This window comes from Lytechinus variegatus, chromosome 17, assembly GCF_018143015.1.
Source record: "Lytechinus variegatus isolate NC3 chromosome 17, Lvar_3.0, whole genome shotgun sequence".
Lineage (NCBI taxonomy): Eukaryota > Metazoa > Echinodermata > Echinoidea > Temnopleuroida > Toxopneustidae > Lytechinus > Lytechinus variegatus.
The window spans coordinates 18,053,524-18,066,304 of record NC_054756.1 but is presented as its reverse complement, the minus strand read 5'-3'; the positions used below and the strand labels follow the sequence as shown (position 1 = coordinate 18,066,304).

At 36.5% G+C, this 12,781-nt stretch overlaps 1 protein-coding gene across 1 annotated transcript in view; it reads right to left on the bottom strand.

Moving 5' to 3' along the window:
* Positions 1 to 12,781, bottom strand: part of LOC121430675 (tyrosine-protein kinase SRK2-like) — a 68,387-nt gene that overhangs the window by 4,150 nt on the left and 51,456 nt on the right. Inside the window, exons 10-11 of the mRNA XM_041628015.1 lie at positions 4,925 to 5,078; positions 2,502 to 2,633 (exon numbers count right to left, since the gene is read on the bottom strand). Coding sequence (XP_041483949.1) covers positions 2,502 to 2,633; positions 4,925 to 5,078 — 286 coding nt within the window. The remainder of the gene's footprint in view (positions 1 to 2,501; positions 2,634 to 4,924; positions 5,079 to 12,781) is intronic.

The window sequence follows — 12,781 nt, the reverse complement described above, 5'->3', positions numbered from 1 at the left end:
ATAACTTTCTTATTTTACATCCGATTTTGATGAAATTTTCAGTCTTATGCGTGTTGGATTTTCTCTTTTTATTCAAATCAACATTTTGTTGGGGTGGACTTGTCCTTTAAAGATGTCATGCCAATCTTCTTAAACCTTCACTTTCCTTTTAAATTTAAGTACCGGCCCTCAAGTTGTGGGCGGAAAATCTAAAAAAGCAAATAGAAAAATAGTGAATGAAGACGTGATTGGGTGTGTACTTTATTCAACGCAATAACGAAACTTGGATTGAGAGGTTTTCTCATGAAATCTGAAAGAAGGCTCATCTCTCTTTGCTCAATGAATAATATCGCATGAAATTCAAGCCAGTTGTATGAAAAAAGTTAATTTCTGATTACATAAATGACATACGGTAGGATTTAGTAATTTCACATTCTACTCAGTTAAAGTGCCATTAACATGTTTGGGGGACACGCTGTAGTGTACAATGCTTTGTATGATCATGGAGCTACATGTAATCCATGCTATGATCATCCTCTTTAAAACCAGCGATGTAGTTTTAACTGTTTTTAAAAACAGCACACAAACAAATAATTCTTGGTGTGGCCGTATGCTCATGACAGACAACACTCAAAATCTGAAGAACAGAAAGTGTTTGTAAACAAAGTCCTAGATCATTGTGAAAATAGTACAATGCACCCAAAATTAAAAAATTAGCTAAACATTATATCATCATTGGTGTTTGAGCTTACAATCAGAGTCCTGCAATTGTTCAGTTTTCCCTAGATTGAGAATTGTAATTAAGTAATTGCAGTATACAGTGTAGAGCAAGGCATTGATATTCCACAAGTAAAGTCCAAGAAACAATTCGGTAGTGTGCCTGTGACAAGAGAAATCTCTTGTCACGGGCACACTGGTATCATTTTAGAGCAATATCAAGTAACGTACATTGACAATATACATGGTATTTCGTTAAAAAGTTTTTTTTCCATAAAAAATTCAAAGATGGCCGTCATAATAGCAGTTCTTAATGGTCATCTGCAATGAAAACATATAATTCATTCTCTAGACACTTAAGGTTATGTTTTTTTAATGGTTGAAATGTAATGATACACTAGAAAATGGCTATTTTCGACTCAACTATTTTGGAAATGTCTGTTGAAAAATGTCAAGGTGATTATAATCCACTTTGTACATATTTTTTTTTTTTACATATTTATATGAACTTCTCTCTTGCAGTGGGTTGAAAATTTTACTTACACTGTTAAAAGGATACATGTAGTTGCGGACAGAAATTTTGTAACTCGTTTTAAGTATGTACTTAACACATTTAACCCTATTTAGGCCGGGGTATTTTGGGAGTTCATATGGCCGGGGGGGGGGGCCTTCCAGCCCCCCTTGAGATCTCGGCCGTCGACTGCGCAATCGCGCCGAAAATTTGCATGCAGGTTGTCTGGGATATAATCTACAAAATTGTATAGTACTTTTTTTCATGCGAATTGTTAATACGTAATTATGCTAATTTATGTGTAATTAGTATGCAAAATCATACTTTTTCCTCTAACTCCATAAATAAAGCTCCAAATGTTCTAATTTTTGGCATAGAATCTCTTTGTGATGTTCTTAGCAAGTGTACATGAAAAAAATTGTGATATCAGATCAATTTCTTATGTAATTTATTGTTTTTTGCAATTTCTTTGTTTTTTGGACCTTTTGTTTTTCATTGTTTTATCAATGAAATTCGTTGGGGACTCTTCTAAGATCATAAACAGCATAAAATACATACATTTAGGCCAGCAAAACTAAAAATAATCATACATTTATGGTTTTTGGTTGAAAACACTATTTACATCGACTTTGTACACAAAATCACGTTTTTGAGCAATTTTTGGTCTGACATGCACTTACATAACGTTGTGTAACTTTGGAACCGCGTACCTGGGTAATGCAAAATTGGTCTCAAAAGTTGCACAAGACTTGAAAGTAAAAAGTCAGCGAGCAGCGCGGTGGAAAAATTTTGCGCGGCGAAAATATTGCGCGACTCGTTGAGGGGGGGGGCCTCGCCCGGCCTAGATAGGGTTAAAAAAAAAACACATTTAAATCAAAGAATATAAGTTGTAAAAAAAATTGAATTATTGATAGTTTTCACAAGTTTTTATTTTGAGTAAATGACGATTTTATGTTTCATAGTGTGTGTAATGTAATATTCCAATTTGAAATGTATATGCAAAGTCAGCATGTAACATGCATGTTTGTTCAAAACATTTTCTAGATATGAATGTATATCCATAAATTCATTGATTTCTTGACAATTTGGTGTGTTCTCCTTTGTCTACAAAGGATATTGTGCAAATTTCCTGCATAGAAATTATGACATTGATGGATTTCCATAGAGTTACTATTGATCGGATCAATCGTAACTCTTTGTAAGACGGGGCCCAGATCAAACTTTCCCATGAAATTAGAGTTTACTACAGCAACATTCATTTATCTCCAGGAAATATTTCATGCTTCCAATTTACCTGGGTATGGGGTCTTGCCCTTTGTAGCAATCTCCGAGAGCAGAATACCAAATGACCAAACATCAGACTTTACACTAAACGTCCCATAGAGGGCAGCCTCCGGAGCAGTCCACTTTACTGGAAATTTACTCCCTGTTCAGAAAATCAAAATAAAACAATTATTGGAGAATGACATAATGCTCAATGTTAATATACAACTCTGGGTGCTTCATAGAGAGTTAAGTGTGACTTAGAGGTGGCACGACAATTGCTCCAGCGACAATTGCTCTGGGCTTTATTTCGTCTGAGATATAGGGTTAGGGTTCTAATAAGCTTTTATTGTACGTTTAGGTTTAGGGTACAGTATGGTGTCACAGGGTTCCCAGCTTTTCAAGAAAACAAAATTCCCTGATGAAGTTTTAAAAAATCCCTGATAAATATTTGAGCCCATTCCCAGTTTCGCACGTTTTCTACGTTGTTGTAGTGAATTACGAGTATTCTCAGTAAAAAAAAACAATCATGTAAAACTAATTACCGTAGTAATACTGTATTACACAGGCTGTAATGGCCTCCCTTATTCCCACACAGCCATCCACCATACCCCATAACCACCAATCATTCAATGGATGTTGTTTTGATATCTAACAAAATATAAAAGAATCTGACAGATTACCATGCTTTCGACTTTTGGGCCGATCAAAATTCCCTGATTTTTCCCTCATAGAGGCATATTTCTGATTTGAGGTACTTTTGAATCAAATTCCCTGATTTTTCCCTTGACTGGAAAAAGGTTAAATAATTTTCTCTGATGGGCTGGGAACCATGTCAAAACCAGATGTTTAAAGATGTTTAAACTCTCTCCTAGGGGGTGTTTCACAAAGATCTAAGTATGATTTAAATCGCACTTAAATGCTGTTGCCTATCTGAAATGCAACGCGCAATCTTATTGATCAGTACGCATTAGTGCGCATGCTCTTCGCATGATCTGACCAATGCTGCGATGCCGTTTATACTGCGCGCAACTTGGAATTTAAGTGTGACTCCAAGTCATTCTTAAATCTTTGTGAAACACCCCCCTGGTTGTTTGACTTTATTTGAAAGCAAATTGCAGGCATGAAATCTAAGTTCTTATAGAGAGGTGTTGAGTTCAAAGTTTTCATCTTTAATTTCGTACCATTTACACAAACTGATCATTTATGCTGTTATTCACTTACCAGCATGAAAAGTTACAAACTATCTTTGTGAATATTGGAAAAAAGAAATTTACAACTTCTCTCTCTCTAATATAGGTTCTGAAAAATTCACAAGTAGAGAGGCACATTATCATTTCCCTTGTAAAAAAGTACATGTACCATACAGTACCATGGTATTACGATGGTATTACCATAATATCCATGGTAAATTCATTAGTATTATAGAATGGATGAGAAAATCCCTGCAATCTGATTGGTTGAGAGCTATGCAAGAATTTTTACTGGGCTGCATGAACGATATCCCGATAATCAAAACGATATCCACTGTAAACAAGCTATCGCCCGAAAAGGTCATTGTGATGTCATCGCGCATGTACTGTTACGCTTGTTTACATCAAAATTTTGAATTTTCGATCAAGGCAGAATGAATCAAATAAAGGATGCAAAATGATCTGTAAGTACAAATACGGTACCGTAATTGTCATAGGGATTAAAACTGCCCACATACTCGTTAGTTGAGAAGTCCAGACATACGATCTAACGTTAGATCTACTGCCCTGGGCTGGCTGGGCACGGCCAAATCTCCACTGCAGGTCCAGGCAGGCGCTGGCCCCCGGCGCGGCCCGGGCATACACACACAGCTATTGGAGGTCGGAGACTGCCTCAAGATCTAGTCAATGCAAAGCTGTATCTGGCATTTTGGGTATAATAATGCCTTTGTGGCAACATATTATCCAGCTAAACCCATATTTATGTTGTCCAGGGTTATCAAAGTGTCTGCATTACATTTTGGAATTTTCATGCATCCGGTAAATAAATCATGCGTCCGGTATATTTTTTCATGCGTCAGGTAAATTCAATTTACCGTAAGCATGAAATTTTCATGCATCTGGTAAATCATTAATTTTTGTGGTTTATTAAAAAAAAATTCCATTCTATAAAACAGATGATGCATGGGTTTCTTTCGTGGGTCATTGGAACTGTGTGCACGCGGTAACTTTGGCATTATGGTCTAAACCATGCCAAAGTTACCTTGTGCACACAGTTCCTACTGACCCACAGTGACTCTAACCCATGCATCATTTGTATACTATAGTACTACCACAGAAGTACCATACGGAATCGGAAAGTACTATTTGAAAATACAGAAGTACCATAATGTACCATAGTAATACCATGGTACTGTATGACTATGGTACAAGGGTTTCCCCATCTCTTATCAACGAATGAAATGACAGCCAATCAGCTCACCTCTTCTAGCCACATAGTTATCATCCTGCACCAGCTTGGCCAATCCAAAGTCGGCTACCTTAGCCTCATTGTTCTCTCCAATCAGCACATTCCTAGCAGCCAGGTCTCTATGAACATAGCCCTTCGTCTCAAGGTAGTGCATCCCACTGGCAATCTTGATAAAAGAGCACAAATTGGAGAATGATTTTCAACTAGTAGAACGCCTTCGACATTCTTGCTTGCATCACATAAATGAATTAAGCAGCAGTGATGACTTTGAAAATAACTAAAATGAATAAGTTTCAAACAGGGAGAAAAAACAACCTTTGTTTGTCAGATAAAAAAAAATTTAACTCATCCAAATTTCATTTAATTTGATTCAATGTCAATTCTTATCCCCATTCATTGATTATAAATAATTTGACCTTGACCATGTAGGCTTAAAGACAAATGCCAGTGGTAACAATTTCAAAACAAGTTCATACAAAATCCAATCAAATGACCACCCAAGTATATGAATATGGATTCTGGAGGAAATTGAGCGACTGCTGAAAAAATTGAAAAAAACACCCCAGAATTTTTTTACATGAATCAGTAAAGAAAAATCAAACAATAATGCTGAAAGTTTTATCAAAATCGGATGTAATACAAGAATGCTCATTTTTCATTTTTCACAAAACAGTTGTATACACAACTCAGTAATATGCAATGAGAGAGTAGATAATGTCCCTAACTTACTATTTGTTTTGTGTTTTAATGTTTGAATAATATGGGCAATTCCATAAAATGATCGACCTTTTCGTACATCCAGCTCCCATTTTTCTCACGTCTTACTTTGCTTCATAAACTGACCAAAATCATGGTCGTTAGAGAACATTACATACTGCCAAGAGACCAAGAAATGTCCATGAAGGTCCCACATATAAGGGGGTCTGTACACATTTTATGGAATACATGTATTTCAATTTTTACTGATTAGACAAATTATGTAAGAACTGCTGACACCAAGAGCGTCAGTTTAGACTAGGCCTAAGTGTAACTTTGACAGACATTCTGCATTTATTTTTATTTTTATTATTATCATTACCGCTTTACAATCTACCAACAAAATATCATCAGTCATCTACTTGAAGTGTTTTCCAAAAATCGAATGGTGCAAGAAGGGTTGGTGCCAAGAATGTCAGTTATTCATTATTACTGTCATTATTTTCATTACCATTCTATAATCTGCGAAGTAGCCATCAGTCATCTATTTGAAGTGTTTTTCCCCTATTGGGGGCATGTATGTGATAGGGCTAAGTGCATAATGAAAAAGGAATAAATAGGAGTAGCTCGGTCTCGATCTTCATATCACACTTTGGAAAGAGCTTTCTGTCTACACGGTGTTCTCCAAAGAAACAAACGGTAAGCGACTTAGAATAATAAGAATTTAACTTGCCTTTCAGATAATAATCAGTATTTAAATTTCATTTAAGATCATAATTGGGAGAAGCCAGAGATGCATGTACTACAAGGGGATGATCGGACACTTCAGTGATTTTTTGAAAAGCTTGATTAATGCTCATGGGGAAGCGCGCCAATTAACATCGAGTAAGTAAATGTAAGCGAATATTATATAATTATCACAGAAAAATTCAATGAACAATAATGTACAAGTAATGAAATGCTGATATTTATGGGATCATAATACAAAAGCGTAAACAAGAGAAGGGAAAGAAAAGGATATCAGTACAAGGTTCAATTCTGAGGAATAATATTCCATCTGCAGTAAGAAAGGCAGAAACCTTACAATCGTTTATTTCATCCTATTGGAGAAACCGTAGATCTTAACCAACGTTATGACACAACTCGCTTAACATTATTCTTTTTGTATCGTTCTAATTTTGTTGTCCTTTGCTTTTTTTTTCTTTTGTATGTGTTTTAATGTAGCAGGGCCCTCACCGATGAGGCTACCCTGGATAAACAAGACTTTACAATAATAATAATAAAGCAATATTGACTGGCCTCGGGGCGATACGACATATATTGCCCAAACTAGGATTTATATCGCTCGAGTCGTAGACGAGGGTGATATTAATTTAGTGAGGGCGATATATGTCCTTTCACCCCCAGGCCAGTCAATATTGCTATTATTAACCAAATCAGACATCTAGAGCAAAAATCGTAAAAATTAAGATATTTTGAATTTTTAGAATGAAAATCTAGTTTCTCATGTTGAGCAGACTGGGCCTCTGAACTTCACCATTGTGACATAATTGAAATGACGCGTCCCTGGCCTAGGGAGGCAGTATCAAGCATTGTCTCAACTTGATTTCCATAATGACGCACTGCGCAGTTCAAGGACGTGTACAAAAACGTGTAGAATACCCGGATGTAAGCGCTGCCGTTTATTGCCCGCTACATTTCCACGCATTTTCTCATTGACTTTCCTGAGCGGCCAATAAATTGGGCCCTTGGATAAACAATTGGAATTTTATTGACCGGCCATTTGATCCCAGTCTTAAACAGGCAATAATGTTTCAAAGTTGCCCTGCTCAGATGTCTGATATGGTTAATAATAATAATTACGGACCTCATCCTGTTCTCATGCAGGTAACAAGATGTCTATCCGCAGGCCAATTTCAATCATTCTTCTTCTGTCTGTGGCTTATGGTAAGTGGTTTTTCTCATTATTATGGCTGAGATGTGATGGTGCTACTTTTGCTTGTAACATTTTGAGACCAGGGCCCCGTCTTACAAAGAGTTACGATTGATCCAATCAATGTAACTCTATGGAAATCCATCAGTGTCATAATTTTTTCTACAGGAAATTTGCAAATTGTCCTTTGTAAACAAAAAAGGAACACATCAAATTGTCAAGAAATCAATGAATTTATGGATATACATTCATATCTAGAATTTTTTTGAACAAACATGCATTTTACTTGTTGACGTTGCTGGCTTTCAGTCTAATCAAATATTTTTTTAAGAGAGAAAGGAGGTTGATAAAATTGTTTTATAATTTCTTGTTTGTGAATGTGTATGTGGGTGGGTAAGTGGAAAGCAAGAGAGGGAGAGTAGGTGGTTTCAAACGCCTCGATCACAAGAATCCCCGTTAAATTACGAGAACTTTTAAAGGCTAAAAAATACCCGGTAATTATTCCTGCATTCACACCGCCCTGAAACACATCCTTCGGGATAAGTTCCCGAAGTTACGAGCATGCGCAGTATGGTCTGATAAGCAGACAAGGCGCGAGATTCAAAATCACTAGCCCAGCAGCCACCCACGCCGCCGCGCCCAACGACACGCTGGGCTAAAAGTTCCCGTAATTTGCTTTCACATCGCCAAAATACCTGCGACCTTGGAAAAATTCACACGAAAGTTCTCGTAATTTCGCCAAGTACCTACTATTTAGCGGGTATTTTCTGATCAGGGTAAATTTCCCGATCAGAGAATACCTGGAACTGGCGAACTTCGAGGCGGTCTGAAACCACCTAGTGAGAGAGAGATGTTACCTCTGTAACTAAATTGAAAAAGTTAGGTTGTCCCGATTCTTGCCCCCATCAATCGCACCCCACATGGAGCTATAGATAATTTCAAAATAGAAAGCATGGGGATCTGTATGATTATTGGATTGCCAAGCTTCGTTCCAGTTGAACAATCATTAACCCTAAAAGGACTAGGGGCCATGATGCCCCCCCATGACGCTTTGCGCGATATTTCCGATACACAAAAAGATGAGCCGCAAAATTCGATGACTTTTTTTTTTGGAAGTCTCGCGCAACTTTCAAGACCAAATCCGCGACATACGGGTATAGCATCGCGATGCCACGTGACTTCATATGAGACAATGTCATGCCAAAAATGGCTAATTTTTATACTTTGGGTACAACATAGGTCGATTAATACCACAATATAGAATAGAGAATGATTTGAATCTGATGGATAGAAGAAACCAGGGGGGTGTTTCATCAATATTTTCGTCCGAAAAGTTGTCAGATCTGACAACTTTCCTCGATTCTGATTGGTTGAGAGGCATTGTTACTATGGTAACCGTCAGATAAAACAGGACTTGTCGGATAAAACATCCGACAAGTCCTTTCATGAAACGCTCCCCAGGATTGTAGACCCCCAAACAATAGGGGAAAAGATATTCTGGAGTTATGTAAAATGATCTCCGAATTGTAAGTGGTCGTACGTTTGGAGACACGAATGGAAATTTTACATGTTATGGTGCTACACCGAGGGTTACTGACTATACGCTGGCAGATAGTGATTTATGTGGTCTAATCACATTCTTCCATTTACCTTTAACCGTCGGTCCCCTGGTTGCTTGCTCACAGGCATTCGTGCTTTCTTAGCAGTCAGGTAAAAACCTCGGCATAACATGAGTTAGGAATTACTGACACTGACATCAAGGTGTGGAATGCAAACAATGTTAGGTATACTTGGTATTTACTGTGATAATTGGCTATTGAATGTGACAAAAAAAATGATTTGTAAAAGGAATGGAAAAAATTTGAAAGATCAGGCTTTGGAGGTGAACGGTCAGAACGTTGAAGTTGTAAACATGCAACATATAGATTTGGTTTTCAATAACTGCAGTTCATTTAAATATACAAGTCAGAGTTAATCTGGCAGATAAAACCAAGAGAGTATTATTCAAATTATTTCAATCCTTTGGTTACAATCTTCCAACATCACGAATATTTGACTCTTTTATAATAAAGCCAAAACTCTTATATGGTTCGGAGGTATGGGGCGCTTTTACGGTCAACTTTAAAAAGTTAGCGGAGCTTACAAATGATAATTCAAAGTTGTATTTGAGAAGTGAAATTCAGTGTGTCCAGTTTCAATGGTTGAGAAATGTCTTAGGAATTAACAAAAGAAGCAGCCACTTAGCAATACTTGCAGAAGTTGGAATGTATCCATTGATAACAGAGCGGAAACTTGGGGAAGTTTGTTAATAAATTCAAAGTCTATGGGAGATGAAATTCATAAAAGTGGGATTATTTGTTGTTCTAGTAGGTCTGCTGAATTAATTTAGTGTTTAACTTAGTTGTTAAATGTAATTCAATTATAAGATAAAAAAACAAATATGCAAAAAATTCTAAAAATAAAGAAATACATGAGGAAAAATTTGGCTTTTGCAACTTTTCTTTGTGGACACCTTTAGATTACAAAGATGACATCTGAAAAAACAAAGAAAATTTGAAGTGACATTGGATGTTAAATATGCAAATAATGTTTTTCGTGAATAAATTTGCATATTTCATTCGTAAATAAAAAATATCATTTTCAGACATTTTTTTTACTGGCTTGTGGTTTATGTTGTAAAGAATATGCTTGCCAAATTTCGGTGCGATCGCGAGAACAGCGGCCAAGATCAGAAGGGGGCCATCATGGCCCTACCAGTCCTCGATACATCTCAAATAGCCCAGTCCTTTTAGGGTTAAAGGGGAAGTTCACCCTGAAATAAACTTTGTTGTAAAAATAGCAGAAAAAATAGTAAAAAATATTGGTGAAGGTTTGAGGAAAATCCGTTAAAGAGTAAAAAAGTTATTAGAGTTCAAAGTTTTGGATTTGTGACGTCATAAACGAGCAGCTGCCCCATGTGTTATGTAATATAAAATGCATGAATTTCAAATTTTTTATGGTTCCTGATAACTTAATTTTGTTTTCTATTCATGATCGGGTGTGAAATGATTTGCCTATTGATATACAAAAGGTACAGTGAAAACCATTCTCAATTTTCTGAAAAAATGACATCTCATCGATTTTTTACCATTCGCTATGTAGGAATGCTGCTCGCATATGACGTCACAAATCAAATAATTGATATTCTAATAACTTTTTAATTATTTGATGAATTTATCTCAAACCTTCGGCAATATTTTTTATTATTTTTTCTGCTATTTTTACAATAAACTTTTTCTCAGGGTGAACTTCCCCTTTAACCCCATCCCTCCAATGGCAGTGATGTAATGTGCATAAGAACTGCATAAAATAATCATGACATCATAGCCGTAAAAATGAAACTACGATATGAAACAATGCACATGTACGGTCTTTACAAAGTGCAGTTTATGTAGTAAATAAAGAGGCTTTAAATAGGAGGAAATAATTTGTAAAAAAAATTTTGGCATTACTCCTACTGCATGTGTTTAAGATCGCATGCTCGATCTGTAATGAAAATCAAAAGTCAGAAAAATTGGAACAAGTGGAATTCAAACCTGTCGTCTACTGCTTTCCGGGCAGCGACTTAACCACCAGGGTATTTGAATTCCAGTTTATCATGATTTAGCCGTGAACCAGAATACCCTGGTGGTTAAAGGTCAAGTCCACCTCAGAAAAATGTTGATTTGAATCAATAGAGAAAAATCAGACAAGCACAATGCTGAAAATTTCATCAAAATTGGATGTAAAATAAGAAAGTTATGACATTTCAAAGTTTCCCTTATTTTAAGAAAATAGTTATATGAACGAGCCAGTTACATCCAAATGAGAGAGTCGATGATGTCACTCACTGTTTCTTTTTTTATTGTTTGAATTATACAATATGTCAATTTTTACGAATTTGATGTTAAGGACCTCCTTGCCTGAAGCACAAATGTTAAAATAACGGAATTCCATGTGTTCAGGGAGGAGTGAAACTTCATTTTACATGACAATGACGAGAAAATAAAAATATTTCATATAATAAAATACAAAAGAAATAGTGAGTGAGTGAGTGATGTCATCAGTTCCCTCATTTGCATACCAACCGAGATGTGCATACATGTATAACTGTTTTGTGAAATGAAGCGAAACTCTAAAATGTCATAACTTTCTTATTTTACATCCGATTTAGATGAAATTTTCAGTGTTATGCTTGTTGATTTTTTCTCTTTTTATTCAAATCAAGTTTTTGTTGGGGTGGACTTGTCCTTTAAGACGCTGCCCAGAAAGCATTAGATGGCAGGAATGTCGAGTCCCACTGGTACCAATTTTTCTGACTTATGATTTTCATTACAGACTGAGCATGAGATCTTAAACACATAGGAGTAATGCCAAAAATTTGTTTGCGATTTATCTAGTTGCCTATTGAAAGGCTCTTTGTGAAAACAAGATATCCCCCATATTTACATGTATCATTATTTTTATTTTATTTCTTTATCATCATCATTATTTTTATCATTATAATAGTTATCATTATCATTCTTATTATCATTATTATCATTAATATTTTCTTCTTCTTATTTTTTTTGGGGGGGTTAGGGTTTTGTTACACACATAAAGCTATCCATGTTCATAAAATCAACCTAAATAATGATTTTCAGACTTAATATTCTCAGTGTTGTGTATGCTTGAAGTTCCAGCCAACTGTGACCCTCGCGCCCTGGGCATCGAGAGTAAATCCATACCAGAAACCAGCTTCACTGCTTCTAGTGAATGGGACGCTTTCCGTGGCCCAGAGAGGGCTCGTTTACACATGCAACATAAAGGAGGATTTAGTGGGGGTTGGGTTGCTCGAGTAGCCGATGACAAACAGTGGATCAAGGTAAGAGATATTACAAGAGATCAGGGAGTGTTTCATGAAAGGACTTGTCGGACGTTTTATCCGACAAGTGCTGTTTTATCCGACAGTTACCATGGTAACACTGCCTCTCAGCCAATCAAAATCAAGGAAAGATGTCAGATCTGACAACTTGTCGGACAAAAATGTTGATGAAACGCTCCCCAGGGGGACGTTTCATGAAAGGACTTGTCAGACGTTTTATCCGACAAGTCCTATTTTATCCGACAGTTACCATAGAAACAGTGCCTTTCCACCAATCAACATGCAGGGAAAGATGTCAGATCTGACAACTTGTCGGATGAAAATGTTGATGAAACACTCCCCAGGTCCCCATCATACA